This window comes from Strigops habroptila, chromosome Z, assembly GCF_004027225.2.
Source record: "Strigops habroptila isolate Jane chromosome Z, bStrHab1.2.pri, whole genome shotgun sequence".
In the NCBI taxonomy this organism is placed as follows: Eukaryota; Metazoa; Chordata; class Aves; order Psittaciformes; family Psittacidae; genus Strigops; species Strigops habroptila.
Window position 1 is genome coordinate 66806751 of NC_044302.2, and position 20894 is coordinate 66827644.

The 20894-nt window shown below is 39.7% G+C and overlaps 1 protein-coding gene across 1 annotated transcript in view; it reads right to left on the reverse strand.

Moving 5' to 3' along the window:
- ADAMTSL1 (ADAMTS like 1) overlaps positions 1–20894 on the reverse strand; it is a 312286-nt gene that overhangs the window by 13099 nt on the left and 278293 nt on the right. The window contains exons 23-24 of the mRNA XM_030470560.1: positions 14581–14760; positions 12591–12725 (exon numbers count right to left, since the gene is read on the reverse strand). Coding sequence (XP_030326420.1) covers positions 12591–12725; positions 14581–14760 — 315 coding nt within the window. The remainder of the gene's footprint in view (positions 1–12590; positions 12726–14580; positions 14761–20894) is intronic.

A 20894-nucleotide genomic window follows, 5' to 3' on the forward strand; every position in this document is an offset into this window, starting at 1 on the left:
TCCCATTTTCTCCTCATTTTCTCACTATGAGAAATAGGAATATTGTGATAATGAGTACCTTCTCATCAGTTGAAATAAACAATTATCCAAAAGCCCGTTAATCAGCCTGTCATGGTTTAACCCCAGCCAGCAATGAAACACCACGCAGCCTCTTGCTCACTCCCCTCCAGTGGGATGGAGGAGAGAATTGGAAGGGTAAATGTGAGAAAACTCATGGATTGAGATAAAGACAACTTTATAGTGAAAGCAAAAGCCATGCATACAAGCAAAGCAAAACACGGAATTCATTCACTGCTTCCTCTGGTGAGGCAGGTGTATGCACAGTTTGCATATCCTGGGAAAGACTGATAAGATGCCTTACTTATTCCCTGGGGAAAAAGAAAATCTAGGCTATTTCTGTGGTGCAATCCATCCACACCAACTGCAGGGATGGGGAGCCAGAAAATCCGTGTGCAAAGGATGGTATATGTTGGGCTGCTTGTGGCTTAGGCTAGTACTTCACTTCCAGGCATCTCGCTTCTACACAAAAGGTCTGGCTAAGGTTCTGTGAATGCAATCTATGCTGATTGTTATTTTGTTATACTGCAGCTTCTTCTTGTTTATATTAGTATGTATGTGTAATGAATTACTTTATTGTATACAAAATACCTTCTGAAAGAAGTGTATTATATAAACAAATGTAGCATGAGCATTCACACTAGCACTGTTCAAAAGGAACTGGATATAGAAAGGAAGAGTACAAATTCAAAATGCTAGAAATGGAAGAGTGTTCTAAGATTAAGGAAGAACTACATCAGCTGGTATTTCTTCATTATCATCTCCATGTCATTTGATCATTATTTATTATTCACTAAGACAAACAAGGATATGAATATGATGCCTTTTCAGCTGCATTACACAATGAACAGGCACTGAAATGTGACTTTTTGTTACCTTTTTTCCTTTCATTCTTGTCTGTCCACCTGAGGAGATCCTCAACTAACATATACTCAGCAAGTACAGTTCCTAATAAAGAAGATGCCTTACAGTTACTGCAATCAAGCTTTTTTAAAAATATTTCATTTTCCCTTAAAAGTTTATCTATACCATACTGAGATGCCTATCACTGCAAGAATAAAAATACTATTTTCATTAATCTACCCATGGAGGCTGAACAGTTTGATTTCTAGCCATTGTAAAGACCAGATCTTCGTGACTTGAGCAGCACATTACCTTGTTTAGGAACCCTTGCTACCCTTCTTTTGACTTGGGTCACTAACTAACACTGGGGACTGGGCTTCTATATTCTTGCCTGCCTTTTGCCCCTAAGCATACCTCTAATTATGCTATTCTTATGGCAGAAGATGCTGCCTTGCCCACAAGAATTTGAGCTTTCTTGCTCATATGAAGAACTCATACAAAACGGAAAAAGTCAGTGGTTACCCATGGCATGTCCCAGCCATTTTTATGCTAAGAGGTAGATACATCGTAGTGCAGAGAACCCATCTGCTGCCTGGGAGGATAAGTACTGGGCCTCTCACTGCTGCAGTGGCTACACAGCTCTTTGCTGTGTCCCCTGTTGTGGGCAAGCCCTGCCTGCCTGGAAGGGTGTGGGCTGCATAAGGCTGCCTTTTGTGGCTGGTTCACTCTCTGTGCAATAGGTATTACAGAGAGCAAGGTCTCCCGGGTGGAAGGCGAGTGATGCACACAGTAGGCACTGCAGTTGCGATGACAGTGTTTCACTGGTAAAGAAATAGTTAATGCAGGTGACTATTAAAAAAGAAGGAAAAAGAGAAGTAAAAGGCAGAATGAGAGAGTGCACACTTCTCACAGTAGTCTCCCCTCTTCCCTTTTCCCACTTTTATTTATAAGGCAAAAGAGCCTTTGCTATTTGTTTTAATTTCCTTGGCAAAGTCTAACATAGTTTTACCTTGCAGTTCTCTCCCCAACGCTCACTTCCTGACCACAAAGAACACAACTTTGTTTGCTGCTCAGTCCTTTTTCCTACTTTTGCAAGCTATTTTTTGATGCTATGCTTCACTTTACATTATTCCTTTTGTCCTGAGTACTGACATTTCCTTTTCCTACTCTTACACCAAAAGACAACCCATCCAATTTCCAAGCTACTAATTTTCAAGTAAATGAGTCATGTGCAAGATTTCAGCCTCACAGGTTTAAGGCTGCCTAAGTTAAATACAATGGAAAACAAAGGAATATTCAGGAAATGGACAAACTTAACAATAAGAGCCAGTATGAATTTGCCTACAGTATTCTGATTTTTTTATATTTAGCTTGTCTTTTCAGATAATTGCAGTGATTTCCATAGGTCAGCCTATAGCCATGACAACTGACAAAGACATGCTGTGAGCTGGGTTTTACTGTTTGCAAATGCAAACAGTCTGCACAGAATCAATGAAGAAAGCAGAAAGGTCAGTTTGATGAGGAGGAACTGAAATTGACTTCAGCGTGCAAAGGGTCCTAGTTCATACCTGTTTTTCTTTAAAATGTTTATTGTCAGACAAAAGAATATAGTCTTCCTAGAACTGACTATTTTATTTGCCTTACATATTATTTCGTCTTCCAAAACGTATATATAAAATACAAGCTAAAGAAACAGCCAGCAACCAATAATATGGGGGACCCCCCAAACACAATTTGCTAGATATGTTCTACCAGTGAGTAATTATTATTTTTTCTAATATTTACTATAAAACTTTACTAACTCCTACCAATCACATTTCATAAGTGACATTTCCTATATGTTTTCCACATGTATGGATGCATAAGCTGCGGGATAACGTTTTATGCATATTAAATGAGAACCAGAGTAAAATAAAAAACCAACTAACACTTTCATCTTAAGAAATTGTTTCCTATTTCTGGGTAGCATAGCCTGGGTATAAGCATGCACTGGTGTGCAGTTTGGGTTAATTGGTATTAATGAGAAGGCTGCATGGAGACCTCAGAGCAGCCTTCCAGTATCTGAAGGGGGCCTATAAGGTTGCTGGGGAGGGACTCTTCCTTAGGGACTGTAGTGGTAGGACAAGGGGTAATGGCTTCAAACTTAAACAGGGGAAGTTTAGATTAGATATAAGGAAGAAGTTCTTTACAGTGAGGGTGGTGAAGCACTGGAATGGGTTGCTCAGGGAGGTTGTGGATGCTCCATCCCTGGCGGTGTTCAAGGCCAGGTTGGACAGAGCCTTGGGCGACATGATTTAGTGCGAGGTGTCCTTTGCCCATGAGAGGGGGGTTGGAACTAGATGATCTTTAGGTCCTTTCCAACCCTTTCTATTCTATGATTCTATGATTCTATGTTTCTATGTTCAGCTATGTGCTTGTAGTCCAGTTTTACACACTTGCTATTCATCAGTGATCACTCCTTGCAAAACAGGCAAATGTTTGTGCTGCTTTAGCTCAAAATACTTTGAATCAACAAGAAGGACAAAAAAAGGCTGAATTTGAAAAAAAGTAAGCATCTCAGTTGGTTAGGGACTGGATGTTTCAGGACATCACTAAGAACAATAAATGTAGCCCAGGAAGTTCACAGGGAACTTCAGCTAGACTTACAAACCAGAAGGCCTATGTCCCTGCCTCTGCAAGTCACAGACATGTACCGGCCCAAACACAAAATTGGTAGATGAAACACGACTGCTGACTACTATCTGAAATGCCTGGTAAAGGAGGAAAGAAGAGATTCAGTAGCAGAACTATTAATTATATTAAAACTGAAATAAAGCAAGCTAAAAAAACTCCATAATTCTGTGTTTCTGTATACATTTTACTGAACTCTGACAGAAAAATGTGGTAGACCACATTAAGTGATAAATTATAATGCATTAAAGTGATAAATTATAATGCAGCTACAGGAAAACCTGACAGTATTTTCACTCTCATCTCTACATTCAAAGAGTTAAAATATGCTTTCATAATAGAAACAAGATTAAGGATGAAATGAAGAACAAAATGCTTGGAACAAAATGCAGAGAAGCCACAGGTCAGTCTAGATAGATACAAGCTTGGTGTTGAACTACTATGTGTAGTTCATGTTATACTACTGTGTTCACACTATATAGGTGGGATCAAACTGGCACAGAGAAATACTTCCCCAATTTCCTGACATACCTGATTTTTCCCTTACGTAACTGAAATGAGAAATGAGTGTTAAAACTAATGGAGTTAAATTTAATTCCATTCTGTATCTAACATAAGAAGATTTGACAGGATGTATTCAGCTTTTTAAAATGCTACCAAACCAAATGAAGGTAGGTAAGATAATGTCTGAAAATCATATTTATTTAAACCCGTCTTGCTGAAATGGGAAAACTAAGAGAAAAGTCTTTACAGTTTTTCTTATGGGGAAAGATTTTTCAGTGTAATTTAAACAGTGTTAATTTAAACAGACACTTAACTCAGGGTTTTATGCAAATTACTTCTTAGTGCTTTCATACACTAAATGAAATAAAGCTTATAAAAAGTAATGTGATCCTGAAAATCCCCAAAAGAAAGAATTAATGTTAATGTAAGTATAACCTTTAATAGTTTTAAGGAAGTCAAATGAATGTGAATTTATGCTAGACAAGGAAACCCATGTACTTGGGCATTCCTGAAATAGGCCAATTCAGCTGATGACAGTAGGATTTTAAAAAGTAAGTAATTAAAAGGACTATTTATGGCTCCAAAGAAGCAGTTGAAACTTACTATACTAAACATATGACATGTTTTTTAAACAGTTCTCAAAACACCTAAACAAGTTACCCAATGCCACACATGTTGCTATTGGATATAATTTACATAACATTGTAAATTTACACCATATTCAACAAAAATTGAGTCAAGCCCATTCCCTGCCACACAGAGACTGTAAAAAGTGTTCCCAAATATACAGCCATATGGTGGGCCCATTAAAAAAGCAAGGAATTTTCAAGATCTGGTACTAATACTGTTTTAAAAAAATTACTCTGACAACAGGAATCCTACACACTGAGAAACTTGCATTAATAAGGATTGGGCTCAAAACAATCACCAATGGAAAATCATGAAACCAAAGCCTGTGAGAATGGATATGGCATGCTGAAATGACCTCCTGAGCTAACTTTGATGGGTTTATTCAGAGTGTAACAAAGATGGAAAAGGAGTACCCGTAAGCATAAACTTTTGCCCCACCATTGCTACAGCTCCAAGTTGTACAAGTACACTCATGGGAGAAAAATAACACTCCAAAGAGGTGTATGGAGCAAGCAATACAACACAAGGAGTTCAACAAAAGACAGAGCAAGAGCTAACGCGTAACACGATTTCCAACCCAAGTTGCAAAGGCCAGTGCTTTCTGTATTTCTTAAGCCAATATCAGCTTGCTACATCCCAAGGCATCAGCAGCTCAGGAAACTAACAAAGACAAAGCAGAGGAGGTGGGGGACAGACAGGTGCAGGAAAGCCAGTGCTGCTCGTTCCAGAGAGGCTGTAACTTCTGCCCTGTTTACAAAATGCTTTAGCCATTTGGGAGAGGTTTTAAGAACCAACATGGATGGAGAGGGTGCTTCAGAACTTAGAATGCGTAAGTCCTTTTGTCAATAGATCAGAAACTGGCGGTATTTGAGAACTCCCTTAACACTTACTCTAGAGCAAAGCTTAAGTTGTGCAAGAGGCTAAAAGATCTTTTCTGTGAAGGATCTGGCAGAATGACAGGTCTTCAGCCTGGGATACCTGTGACAAATCCAATACCCCTAGTTTTTCACCGAAACTTGCTTTGGTGGATTTCTGCATCGTTTACATCTATGTTAGAACAGAATCTGTCTCAGTAATTGTGGAAAAGCTTAGAGACACAAGTTCAAGGGCTGCAACTCTTACCACAAACCCAAAATTAAAACAGATGTTGCCTAGAGGCCAGTGATGTTATTTTATGTGGCAGCATTTTGGACCACTGCTGTAGATCGGTGGTTCTCAGATTAGCTCATTCATGGCACCTAGCAGCAGTCAGGAAAAAGCTCCAAGGCAGCAGATTGCCTAGAGGACCTTGTTCTTTTGGCTGTGCTTTCAGAGTTTGGCAGAGACAAGACTGGTGTCTGATTGCCTGGAAAACAAACACTAGGGCTGGTGTATGATTGCCTGAAAAACCACCGCTGTATCAGTGTGGTCAAAATGTTCAACTGAGCAGGGGAATCTGCTTGTGCATCACATGCTGTATACACTGAAGTGTGCACAGTATGCCTGTGCAAATGAAAAGCCACACATTTCAGTGAAATGCTACAGTGTAGTCTGATGTGGAAGGAAGATACTGCAATACTGTATGATCCTTATACAATGTTTACAATGTAATCAACGTGTTGTTAGAATATGATTGGTGAATTAATTGCAATGATAATGGCATACTCTTGATATTAATTTTAATTCTTATTTTGATAGAAATGTCACTTAAATGGGAATTCTCGTAAATAGTGTGACAAGGCAGAACTTCCACTGAGACAAAAATGGAAGGAATTAGAAAATACAATTAACTCGACAGATTATCCTATGAATGCAACTGGAGCTTTATCCTCATCACAGTGGATTATTAAGGTAAAATGAAGTTTCTAAAAAATATTCTATAACATTAGAACTGTTTGTCAAACATGATGGCCAATTTATTACAGAGAGTGAAGAGGAAAAACAAGATGTTGTGTAAAACAACTTCTCAGATAGCCATGATTTTAACCCTTAAATCTGCAGGTAGGCAAATACTAGCCATAGACTTGAAGCGGTCCCCTATGAAAAAGAAGGAGACTGAAAAACCCTCCTGACCTTTGGGCTTTGGCTTTAATGTAGTGGGCTCTTTCAGATTAAGTCATTTATTCATACTGCAAAAGCTGGTCATTGCAAGCAATGTGGCACCTGGGCACCTGGGCATCTAAGTGACTCTACAAGAAACCGAGGGGGATATGCTATTGACTGTAAAAGAAAAACGAGAGGGAAATACTTGCTTTGGTAAGGGGAATCCTTTGCATCTTTCATGCGAAAGGGGGCTTTTTATTACTTTGTTTTAACAAGAGCTTAATCGCTAAATAACATTGGTGTTTGCAGAACAGGAATTTGTAGTCCAGCTCTTCATCTTCTGAAGCAGCAATGAAATTGGCAATGAAGCTGCTCTAACTCTGTGGTCACTGGCGATAATGTATAAAACCAGAAAGAAATCTGCTTTCTAGGACTGTGCTTGCAGTGCTTGCAGCTAGTACAATCAGGTTCTGATTTGTGAAGTGAATATATTTGACACGGACGTCATCAGGGAGAACACAATAAATATGGAGCAGCAGTATTTTCTCTTTTTTTCACAACTGACTGTACTTTTCTGGTCATAAAAAGTACACTTTGCTATCTAACTTTACAGTTGTTCTCAGAATCTCCTACAAATAAGGACTTTTTTTTGCTAAATGCACAAAACTGGATAGATGTAGTGCAGCCTGGAAAAGTGAAGATTCAGAGTCCTATGCTGGGGACAACAGCAGGTTCCCAGTGAATAAACTGGAGAATATGTAGTCAGAGAAATAAAAGGGATGAGAATCAGGTTCCAAATGATTGACTAAGCTTTTGCCCATAGGTTTAGTCATATCTTCAGATTGCCTAGAATAACCATTATAATCCAGGATTTGCATTGCATTTATTTCATCCAAAGAATAAAAACAGAATAAAAGCCAAGACTTTATATAATGATGATACCTCCTCTTTTGTTCAAAAAAATTGCTGCTATTTTTTTTGCCAAAATGTGAACATTTGATCAGGATACAGTGAGCCTTAACTATATATATTGCAGCTATACACAATAGCTATTATTATCTCAATATTTAATTCTTGTTGTTTGTCTTTTCTCTTTTAAATATATTGCTTAAGTTTTGCACTGTGCTAACTAAGAACTAGATTTTCAGTTCATTTCAGATCCTAGCCATCTTAACAGTTTATGCTCCCATTTGTCATTAAATTCATGGGCCTGTGCTGCAATCAAAATGAAAATGCATCTCGTCGGTGCCTCATACAGTCCAAACCCATTATTTAATTATATACATTGTGCAATGCAGCAATCCGCCATCTCCTCCTTCCTTCATTATGCATATTCTCAAGTGAACATTGTGTTTTCAGAAATCACATACAATCAAGATTTCTGAACCCACCCCCCCAAAAAAAAACCCTCAAAAGCCCCCAAAAACCCCAACCAAAAAACATGCAGGACATGGACCTGAAGCTCTGGGGAAAAATCTATCAATCAACTGTGTTCACAGACATTTTATGTGCTACTCAGAGCTCATCTACCACTAAACATTTAAATAAAGCAACAGATGACAAGAAATACTTGCTGTTACAAGCAAAGTACTTTCTCTTTCAACATTTTTTTCCTTCACTATGACATTTTACAGGTAGTCCCACATTTCTAGATTCCTAGAAGTATTCATTTTTGACCTTCTTCCAATGTTCCTTCACGAATCCTCACTTAAATGTAAGCAAGTCAAAGTCATTAAAGCTTCAGCTTTCACTATGGTAAATATCTGCACTAAATACAGTATTCTTCTGTGCTAAGGAGACATCTTTATATCCTATTTTGTATTTTTTGACAAGTCTGCTGAAGTTTCCAGTAATGTCACAGTAAATATGAGAAATTGTAGTGGATCCCCACCAGGATTTCCAAGATCCTCAGACTTTCTCACTGAAATGTCTTCAAATACAGGAAACAACAAGTTTGAACCCAAATGAAAGCAAGTATTCTTGATAGGCCTTCTTGAAAGGCTCAGAAAAAGCCTTTTCTGAGTGTTAGAAGTCAGGGATGCCAAGTCCTACAACTTCAGTTTTGTGAAAATTAACATTCACAAAGCTCAAGACCCATGGAAATGTGTCCAGGGAGTTGTGTAAAAAACCACAGTGATACTTGTAGCATAAATAAAGAAACTATTGAACTTAGGACATTCCTTTAAATCAAAAAGATAATTCCACAAAGTAATCAGGACTTACAGAAGTCAAATGGTTATGAATATTCTTAAAAAAAAAGGTCTTATCAGGTGACGAACAAAAGAATTTCTTTCTGAGAAAAGGGTGAAAGTTCTTGTAACACTTTCATTACCAACATTCAGGAAACCTGTATTCAAAATCTTAAAAGTCTGAAAGACAGAAACCTTACAAAGACTAAGGTCTAACATGAAAACTTTCCAAAGAAATAGAAATTGGTGTCACTTCAGAAATTTACTGTGTTTTATACTATGTGTGATACAAAGTCTTCTTGTAACTTTCCATGAATCAAGGACATCAGAAAGTGCATGATGGTCTGTTGCTCGCCACTGGTTGTCAGTTTGCACTACTGTAAAACCCAGAAATATTCCTAAACTCATGGGTCCTAGCTTCTCCTTTAAGGGAAGTCCTGTCCTTCAGATGTGTGATCTGCAGATGACACAGAAGTGTCTACTACACAGGCTGCCAACAAATGTGAGGTCTGGGGATGACTGCAGTGCTCTACATGTACTTCCAACAATTGAGAAGAAGGGTGAGCATCAGTCTGTGTAAGCCATTATCATGCTTTCTAACTGAGTGAAGAGCTGGGCTTAGAAAGCTAACTGAAATCTCAGCCCTTTAGAAGGAAAAGTAAAAAGTACATAAGACAAAAAATGTTCCTGTAAGTTCATGCAAAAAGGTATTTTATATTATATCTTAATAGGTAGGTTGCTGATTCCATTGGGCAGGGCATGGGTCCTTAAAAGATCTTTCCCTCTATTTCCGTAGTAAAGGCACACAAATGACCACTCGATTACCCTTGACAATGAGAAGACCTCTAAACCAGGTATTTGTGTTATGGCCTTGACCTTTACCTTCTGTAAACCCCTGAAATTTGTATAGAAGAAATGCATAGGACCTGACTCCAGAGAGCAAGTTCGTTGTTTCAAATGGTTGAAAACATAGTGAAAGTATTGCACAAGTCCACTTTGTAGAATAATGTGCATGTCATGTATGATAATCTCGAGGCACCAGTTCCCTCCTTTTAAGTCAGCTTGTTAATTGTTGTTATATTTTATACAGTTGTTAATTTCCAAACAAGTTATCATTTGCAACTTTAATTTTCTGTTGCTCCTCTATTTTCCCCTTCTCTCCCTTCCACCCTCCCCCTCGCATCTCCCCCCACCCCGGGCACAAATCCAGTGTTTAATGCAGTTTTAATTCCCGTTTTTCTCAAAACATGGTGAATTCATACTTGAATTTGTTTCTAACATCATTTTTCAAATTAGATTTTAGCTCCTTTAAAACACAAAGTTTCGCCAAAGCTTAGGTATCACTCCTTTTCTTCACACTTCACTCTGTTACTTTGCACATGCCCTATTTTCCTTCTCTACTCTACAAATCCTCATATCCTTAGATTTCCAAACATCAAGTCTAATTCAATGCCTTCTGTGTCCCAAGAGATGCTGGTACCTGTCAGCAGCAGCACAGACAAGGAACCCTATACACAGAAATTTTTAACGCCTTACATGGGGCATCCAGGCATGTAGAGCAAACACCTCAACATAATAAATGATGAAAGACTTCACAGGATTAAAGTCAACTGGCTGGGTGGCAGAATAGAAAGAATAAGTGGACAGCTTGAAGGGGATGTTGTGGCTAGAGGACATAGACGTGGGTCACGTGTTAAAAAGTTGACAAGTTGTTCCAAATTGGTGTTTGCAGCTGATGCTTAGAAATACATGAAGATATTCTTTCCAGTGTAGCAATATTTCAAGCAAAGGTTGATTATGAAGGTATCAGAGTAGTCCACAATAACCTTAGCCACTCTCCACTGCACTGTGGAGTGTGGGAGTAAATTAAATTTGGGAGTAAATATAGAGTCTTCGATTGTAATCCATACTCTCATTAGTATACAGAGTAAACTAGACATTGATTAAGAAGAAAATATCTGAGAGATGAGTCCTTTCTTTTGTTAGCATACACGGAAGCTGAATGCTTTGTGTATTTTTTTTATTGATACAACATGATGCAGCACATTGGACTGTAGCTTTCTAATTGATTAGACAGCCCACTCCATGCTGATTTTTCATTAGAAAGAAACCTCTCAGGAGGTTTCCGTAGGTAGTAATAGTAATTGGCCCCAAAAGCAGGTCAGTAAAACACCAGTCAAGTGGAGGGAATTGCCTCAAGAATGAGTCTGGTTTGCTATTTTCCTATTAAGATTCATGGAGTTTCCTTGCCCCTGAAGTGGAATGGCAGGGTGCAGGGTGACATGGCCAAATGAAATTAATTTTGAGGTGATTATATACAGGCAGTGCAGAATACCCTTTGTGGTTCAATTACTGCTTTCAAACAAGAAAAATATCCCTACAACTACTAAAGCCCTCTTTTGGAAACCTGAGGGGAAATGGATGTAACAGGAGTGTGACATGGTCTTATAACAGTAAGTACAATAAAACCATACTCAAAATGATTTATTTGATGCTAATAAATACTTTCAGATATTTCCCTCACTAAGGACTATTTCAGTGCAATTTTTGTGCAAGCAGAAATGTAATCCAGAGCTGCACACTAAAAGCCAGTGCAAATATATGCATATGTCAGCACTGGGGAAAAGTAAAACATACAAATCTAAAAACATAAATAGAAAGCCTGCACTGTGAAAATAAAATCTTAAAATTGCTACTAAATGTAAGCAAAGAATGTTTTGGAAGTTGTAGAGACTAGAGCTATAAACACTCAGGCCATCTAGCAATCCTTTGCTAAAAGTTTCAGATCCCTGGCTCTAAAAAGATAAAGAGTGTCCTGAGACTGCATTACTTGACAAGATTTCACTGTATGCAGTAACAAGAGCATTAGAGAAGCTGTTAGCCTACTTGAGCCTGACAGTTAGTAGAGGCCCAAGATCAGTGTGAGAAATTAAATTTAGAAAAGGCTGAGATTCTCCTCGCAAAATAATCATGCCCACAGATCTGAAAGGACTTTAAAGCATGTAACAGAACTTGCAGTGTAAAGAGGAGAAACTTATATAAAAGGCAGAAAAGGATGAAAAAAAAAGCATTTCATTGGGAATTACTTCCTTACATGTCTTTGTGCAGACATTGGTTTTGTCATGTAACAAAAAGGAATAAAACTAACAATGCAACAGAGACCTTGCAAAAGAAAAGCATGTTTAAAGGGATAAGCAAAACTCTAGAAAAGGCTCTGAAGAAGAAGGACATACAATATGAATAGCAGACATATGGAAAGTGTTGTACACAAATGCAGTGAAAAATTAAAACGTAACCACAAGCATTTCTTCTTTTAGATAACTGGCACACTAGTTTGCCACGTCTTGCATTGAATGACATTGCCAGCCCCTCAGAGCAGGCACTGCTTCTTCCAGGGTATAACAAAGTGTGGCACAATGGAGCCTTTATCTGCATGCTGCTTTGGGGCTTTACACTAAAAAGAGGACTTCCTTTTTATAAATGAGCTTCTAAGTTCTGAGAATAATTTGACAGTGATTATGACTGACAATGCACTGTTGGTTTGATGTCTTTTGTCCCAGTGCTCCGTGGCTGGATAACCAGATGCTTAACTGTAATGGATAACCAGATGCATAGCTATAATCAAAACTGTAAACAGTTTTTAATTTAAAAAAAAATTTAAAGCTCTTGACTTACCTATGAGAGCAGAGCTCCCTGGACTGACGGTCATGTTTGTTCCTGAAGGAGAGGTCAGCACTGAAAGAGTGCTGGTCCCAACACTGGAAAGCACCGCTGTTAAGTCTTTTAGGTAAGGAAGAGGTCGTGGAGGCTCTGGTAACAGATTGGGAGACGGAAGTGATGAGCAACACTATAGCAGAAAACATCTCAGGGACATCAACAAAACCATCACCAGCTATTGCTTCATTATTTACTATTCTGCAATATTACCATTTCAGAGGGGCAGTCTGAGCAACTTTGGACAACTACTGGAGGTGTGCTTTGCCTCATGTTAGGTAAGGCACTAGAGAAATCATTAAAATAACATCTGGATCAGTATGACCACGAAATAAAATAAATTTTCTCTGAAGGCTATCATGGCATTCTGGTTGACCTTTGTATATGATGAAGGTACATGGTATCAAGAGATAAAGCAGCTTGGATGAAAGAAGGAATTTATAGAGCATAGAAGCTGAATCAAATGTCCATTGCACTCAGTAGCAAACTTTTTAATGTCTGCTACAACCTGGATCAAGCCCTAATTAAATATGGTTATAACTATGCCAAATCCTGTGGTATACTTAGGCAAAGCTCCAAAGGACTTAAGGGTTCAGAGCTCAAGAGGATCAATCTATGCTGAGAGCTGCAGGATTTAGTTCTTTACTATCCATCATGCTGTTTTAAAAATCACACCATTTTTATAATTCCCAATTCCGTTTGTCATGGAAATGATGGGATATTTGATTTAAGTGAATGGTGGCTTCATCCCCTTTCAATTAAATCATGGCAGACACCAAGCAAGTTTATTATTGCTGATCACACTCACCACCAGAAGTATGAGTCATGGATGCTTGAACTGTTTCTTTCCATCAAGGAACTAAAAATGTCATTTGCCTACAAACATAAGCAGCTCGCATAACTCACAGTAACTTTCTATTTTTAAAAACTAAGCCATTTCTAAAGATCAGAGAAGGATTTAAAGATCTTGTGGGAGTGCTTATTTATAGGTTGAAACCCAGATGATAATTTTTTTTCCCCATTTTTTTTTACTGAATTTCTAGAGCCAGTCTGCATTCACAGGAAATCATGTGAACATCCATAAAGGGATTTTAGTGTTGTCTGTGAAACTGAGAAATCTCACTTTAAAACTTCCTTTGGAAGCTGCACCATCCATGGGACCTGTGCTCACTCTAGTCATGAAAGATGAGAGCTGTAACGGATGCTTTAATGGTATTGCACCAATAACAGGTACTAGGTTTCAAAATTTGAGGCTTCACTATCAAATGTACAGAAGCACTTACATAGTCTGGCTGGATCATTCATCTGCCAGGCATGGAGAAATGGTAGAAGATGAGTTACTAGGAAAGGAAATCCTTTTCCCACACATCCAATTACTACCAGGTAATGCTTCCACCCATGCTTCACAGCTGACATTGTCTTTTCAAATCACCTAGCTATGCTTTCTGTCTGTTGTTTAGAAACCCAAGAAAAAGTAAACTTTACTAGTCACTGAACTTCGGAAGTGCTTTTTAAAAGTACACTTGGTTTATGCATCTTATAGGTGTGAAACATACCAGTATCACACAGACAGGTACAGAAAGGCTGCTCAGCAGAGGCATAGAACTTCACAGGGAAGAAAGTGGCATCATTGTCATTTCAAGAAAGACACTTTAGAAAACAGTTAATAAATGCTTTTCTTAACTGGTAAGTCTATAAGAATGAAATTGACTATCTCAGGACTGGGAGGTGCAGTCCCTGTGCTTAGACATTTTCTCCTTATCCATCTTCCTTTTACCATCATCTTGTTTCAAGTGATGCTGCCCAGAGAAAAAATGCAGACTGATTATTTTCTTAGAACAGGGCTGCCTCTACGCCATCCCCTCTTTCACATCCTCTAGTTAGTTCTGCAGGCTAGATGTGCCAGCAGCCATCTTACTATTGCTGCAAGTGCAAGATACCCTGGACTTACCAAGAACCAACAGCTGGGAGCTTTCAGTTACCTCCCCACGAAGATTGGCTGCCTTGCAGGAGTACAACCCCTGATCTGACAGAGAAACATTTGGAATTAGCAGCAACCCATCATGCAGATGGTGAGCAAAGGACAGCTTGACCTTGTTCTTAAACCAAGTAACTTCTGCTTCGGGAACACCTGCAAAAACATTGACAAAACATAACACAAGTAAGACACTATGGCTGCTCCAGACAAAATTGTTGAAAGAGAACAAACAAAATGGGGTTTTAACATGACTTCCAAGGAAGTCATGTTCATTTTTTTGCAGTTCAGAAGTGTTTAGTCAGATCTTTCACATTGCCTGTCTTTATCTTTCTTAGATCCCTCTGAGACAGCAGAAGAGTTTAGGCTAAATTGAAGTTTTCCCTTTCAGTGTCCCAGAATTGTACAAGTGAACTCTGAACTCATCACTCTTAAAAAACAAGCCTCTATTGGATCAGAACAAGCTTAATCTAGCTTAGTATCCTGTCTTTGGAAGAAGCCATAAGATGGTGCCTCTCCCAGCCCCACATTAGTTTCAGCTCAGGAACTTTCTGAGCCAGAAGTAGTTTCTGTGCAGTTAGGAGCCCTCCACGACTTTCCTTTTATTAATTCATCCAATCTTCCATTTTGAAGTTATGTAAACAATTAGAATTTACATTTTCAGAAAAGCAGTTTCACTGGTCTCACCAGGAGGCTTCAGAAAACATTGTTACAGATTCATAATCCACTATAGGAAGAATTGCTTCCTTTTGTGTGCTTGGAAATAAGGTCTAGCTATCTTCGCTGGATAACCTCTTGTAGGAATGGGTTCTGATGTGCAGATGACAAGACCTCTCGTCTTACGGTAGGTAGTGTCTTCTTCGAGGGATTTCTACTTCGATTTAAATGCACACCGGATCAGGTAATTTAGTATCACTAGCTACTAAAAAATTGGCTTATGTGAAAATGGTATTGGAAGTCTCAACAGATGGGACAGACATATGGACCTGTGCCTGGGAGGATCCTGTGCAGACCCATGACTGTAAGTAGTAGAGTGTTACTAATCCTGGTAACTGCTGGAGTGCATGATCTCCCATTTGTGGTACCCTCTGTATGTGGAGGCAGTTAATCTCTTTCACACAAACATGCAGCTACCTTGTGTCTGCTGTACATATGCATGCATATGGGAAGTTATCCTTAAGTATCTGGTACCTACTGCAATCCTTCCCTGCCTTATATCACAGCAACATGATCCTCTGCCCATTTCTAGCACCTTTCTAATTGAGCTTCCATGTAAAAACCCCCAAACCTACTCTGTCACTTGTGTGGCCCTTGCATCAGAAATACCTCAGTTGGCTGTGCTCACTGAATACGACCACCCATTTTTCTGTATTAATAGTGACTGCCTGATTACAGGTGTCTCACTAAGAATGTGCAGATGGAAGTGGGAAAAAGAGATTTTCTGTATTCTTCTACATCAAAGCATTGTGGCCTTTTTTCCTCTCCCATGGTGACTTTGCCAAGACATCTGGAATAAGTATGCCTGAGCTTGGCAGTCAGGAAGGAAAACTGAAGCCCTGTAAGGGCAGAGGGTCTTGTCTGTATTCAGAAAGCAGCAGGCAGCAGCCTGAAAAGACTGGAGGGTTTTTCTCTCCTTTGTCCGAGGGTAAATAGCACATGCTAATCTGGATTTCCATGGCATACCCAGAGAACTAATCATTCTTGTCTACGACAATGTTTTGCAAAGGCTTACCTGCTTTTGTGCTGCTACAACTAATTTTTCTAACAAGGATGAGCTGTTGGCCTGTTTCTGACCACCTGCTGGTGGTACACAGCTCCCCATCTGGCTGCTACTCTTTGACCTATGTGGTGTGGGTGGGCTGACCATCACTTTAATCCTCACTCAAATTTCTTCCAGAGCATCCACACAGAGTCCTCAGGGGAGTTCAGAAAACCACTGGATAGCAAACAACCCCAACGCTAGAGTTTATTCAAGCCTGAGTGCTTAGTGTGTTTCCGTTGTGGGGAAAGGCATTTTGAGAGGTGAGCTCTCTAGAACAAAGGAGAGAAAATGGAGTCTGTACCAGTTCTGCAGTGCCTGAGATGGAAAAACACTCACATCCCAGCACTAGCCCTCCCAGTGCCACCCTAGAGAAGGGATGATTCTCTCTCGCAGTCTAAGCTACTTAGGGTACACAGATTTTCACATTACGGTTATTGTGAACTTAGGCATGGAAATATAAATAAATGTATCTCAGAAATAATCACAAGATTATAAAATTATAGAGCTTTCTTTAATTCCAGCCAGGGCTTATCTTCTTTTTTGGTTCTGAAGACTAAAACTGGGGAGAGCTTTCAAGTTCTTCTTGAAAATAATGGAAGATAACTGCAAATCGTGAGAGAAAAGGAAGGGATGAGGAGTGCTGAGAAGGGTAGAGAAGAAGGGAAATAGACAATGAGGATTTGATATGACCACAGCCCTCAAAAGCAAGGACTCCAAACAAACAAATAAATAAATACGTACAGAGAGACAGAACAAAATAATTTGCTTCTTAAAAACTGCTGCTCAGATAGTCTTAGTCCAGAAAGGCAGGTTCCTCTTGTATACGCTTCACTAGCAGAAGTAGCAACAAAGGGTTAAAGGTAAGACTTCTTACTGTTTGAGGTATTACTGTTGAGTCTAGGAAAAGTGCACTGTACCTACAGAATGTCCAGCAGCTCTACAAAAGCTTTTTCTGACTGCTACTCTACAAAGTGTGTTGTTCCTCTGTCTTTAATGTGAAGTTTCCACACTAACAGGAAATTATTTGAAAATAACCTGTACAGCTGTTCCTAGAATTTGGTTTATGGAAGATAGGTAATATATGTCAGTAAGCCGCAACTTTGCTTTCTTTTGTGCTTCCACCTTTAGTGACATATAAATCACAAGACAGGAACAGGAGGCAGCCAGTAAAGGGATGAGCAAACCCATCATTGCGCAGCATTACCACAAGGGGTAGCAAGAGCATTTCAATCAGTTTTGTTGGGTAACAGTAAATGACAGAGGAAAGACGGCTGCGTGTGTTGCCTTGCAGAAACAATCACAGAGACTGAAACTCTGAGAGCTGCCATCTGGAAATAAAACTCACCTTGCTAGGCAGCCAAGACTTTAAGCGGTAAACAGGTACTCAAGTCTATTCTTCTTCAGCTTTCTCCTCCATCACTGTGCATATATCCAGCACAAAAAGGCTACCTGGGATATGTAGCAAGCAGAACCGTATGTCCCAATTGAAATAATTTTGCTAAACCAGGAGCTCTTGGGGAAAGGAAGCATAACAACACAAGGATCTAGAAGTGCTGACTTGTTTTCATTGCCACACTATTCTTCAAACAGTGACTTGCATGTCAGAATCTGGTCTAGCTGATGAACAAATATGGGTCATAAAGCAAGGAAAGAACTAGAAAAATATAACCTCCAGCATATAGATTAAAGACAAAGCAAAGGAAGGTTTAAGAGAGTTGAAAAAGCTTCAAGCTGAAACATCAGAAAAAGGACGATATATAGGGCTGGATGGTAATACCTTTTAAGTCACTCTTCCAAATGCATTCTGACTCAACAGTGACTAATGGTATATGACACTTTGCATACAGCTGCCTATGTTAGAAGTCTTACAGCCTGAATGATACCACTGAGAAATGTCTTAAGAACTAGATTTTAAAAATTGGTTCCCCCTTTCATGTTCAGCTGTATTTTCAACAACAGCTTTGGCCAGATTGATTAAGGCTTCTGGTATCTGAATGAAGACCTGCACAATTCCAGTGGTGGAGTTAACAGAAAGCTTCCTAGGGATACTGATGTGATCCAAACTGCTCCCATCTCCCATTTGGAAGTGAAGCTGCACACAGCAATCAAATTGCCCACACTAGAAATGCAGCTGGCTTTCTGAAGCTTGGAGAAAATCCTCCAGGTGGAAGTCACAGGCATCTGCAAGACTCCCGAGTGACTTTTGCATAGGAGTTCCTTTAGGATTAGTTTTGGAGAAGTCTGGATTAACCACAATCACCTAACCAAGTTTAAAAAATATTCTTTCACTTCTATAGACAAAATGTCAACGTTTTGTCAAGTGAAATAAGACTGAGTTGTGTTCGACACTGTCCTGCACGACATCCTTGTCTCTAAATTGGAGAGACATCAATTTGATAGATGGACCACTCAGTGGATAAAGAACTGGCTCGATGGCCGCACGCAAAGAGTTGTGGTAAATGGCTCAATGTCCAGTTGGAAAACTGTAACGAGTGGTGTCCCTCAGGGATCGGTGTTGGGACCGGTCCTGTTCAACATCTTTGTCGGCGACGTGGACAGTGGGATTGAGTGCGCCCTCAGCAAGTTTGCTGACGACACCAAGCTGTGTGGTTCGGTTGGTACGCTGGAGGGAAGGGATGCCATCCAGAGGGACCCTGACACGCTTGTGAGGTGGGCAGATGCCAACCTTATGAAGTTTAACCAAGCCAAGTGTAAGGTCCTATACCTGGGTCGGGGCAATCCCAGGCACTGCTACAGGTTGGGTGGAGAAGAGATTCAGAGCAGCCCTGCAGAGAAGAACTTGGGGGTGTTGGTTGATGAGAAGCTTAACATGAGCCGGCAGTGTGCGCTTGCAGCCCAGAAAGCCAACTGTATCCTGGGCTGCATCAAAAGAAGCGTGACCAGCAGGTCGAAGGAGGTGATCCTGCCCCTCTACTCTGCTCTTGTGAGACCCCACTTGGAGTACTGCGTACAGTTCTGGTGTCCTCAACATAAAAAGGACATGGAGCTGTTGGAGCGAGTCCAGAGGAGGGCCACGAGGATGATAAGAGGGCTGGAGCACCTCCCATATGAAGACAGGCTGAGAGAGTTGGGGCTGTTCAGCCTGGAGAAGAGAAGGCTGCATGGAGACCTCTAGCAGCCTGCCAGTATCTGAGGGGGGTCTATAAGGATGCTGGGGAGGGACTCTTCCTTAGGGACTGTAGTGGTAGGACAAGGGGTAATGGCTTCAAACTTAAAGAGGGGAAATTTAGATTAGCTATAAGGAAGAAGTTCTTTACACTGAGGGTGGTGAGGCACTGGAATGGGTTGCCCAGGGAGGTCGTGGATGCTCCATCCCTGGTGGTGTTCAAGGCCAGGCTGGACAGAGCCTTGGGCGACATGGTTTAGTGCGAGGTGTCCCTGCCCATGGCAGGGGGGTTGGAACTAGATGATCTTTAGGTCCTTTCCAACCCTTACTATTATATGATTCTACGATTTTGAAGCTTGAACAAAACCACAGCACCATCTTTGTGGTATAACCAAAGTAGAGTTTCATCCTGACATTATTTATATCACAGGCCAATTAAACTCTAATGCATTCACTTGTCCTACAGCTAATATCTACAGAATTCAGCTCAGAATGCAGATTTTGACAGTGCTTAAGGCTTTCATAAGAAGTTAAAGACCAATATAAAATTACTCACTAGGCACTGGTAATATTCTCTTTCGTTCTCTCTCGTTTTTAAGAAACCTCCAGGCTTATCAACACCTGTCAGCAGCAAGTGTATATTTCTGTCCCTTGACAGCAAAAGCAGTTTTAGAAAAATGTTATAACTGATCCTTATGATATTTATTTCTCTTACAAATATTTATTCTGCTGTCCTGCTGACTTTCACTAGATATGTGTCCTTACATGAGCCAAGACATCAAGATCCAGCACATGCATGATCTTGTGCTGCAGATGATACAGCACAGTGATAGCAACACAGCTTATTATGATGAGATTAACAGGCACCAAATTCTGATCTGGAACAACTCTCAGTTGCTGTGCTGGCTCAGGGCATCCTGAAATGACTAGAAGGAAAGTACTAGAATGAAAGACTATAGCTTTACAAAGTTGTGTGAGGAGTTTTTTCATCTAGTCTCCACATACTTAGTGGATATGTTAGTTAGCTTTTGAATTGTGTTAAATTCATTCTCACAATCCAATTTCTTTTGTGAAGAAATACATGCAATAACATTATCAGATGTTATTGCATTAACTACTACATATTAGCTTACTGTGATTTGATGGCTATTTCATTGTTAATGCCTTCTGGGGAACTTTGGCAAACTACATAGCTGTAAAATTCATTTACTTTGAAGAAGTCACTAGGATACGACATGTTTGCTGACTAAAGCAATAGTGCATGCTGCTTTTCTCCTTAGAGTCGATCATTCTAAGTAGAATGGTAAAAATATATTAAAAGATTGGATAATCAAAACCCTGATGCTAAAACAGAAAGTGCTTAGAACAGAAGGAAAATGACATTTATTTTCATATTCTTTA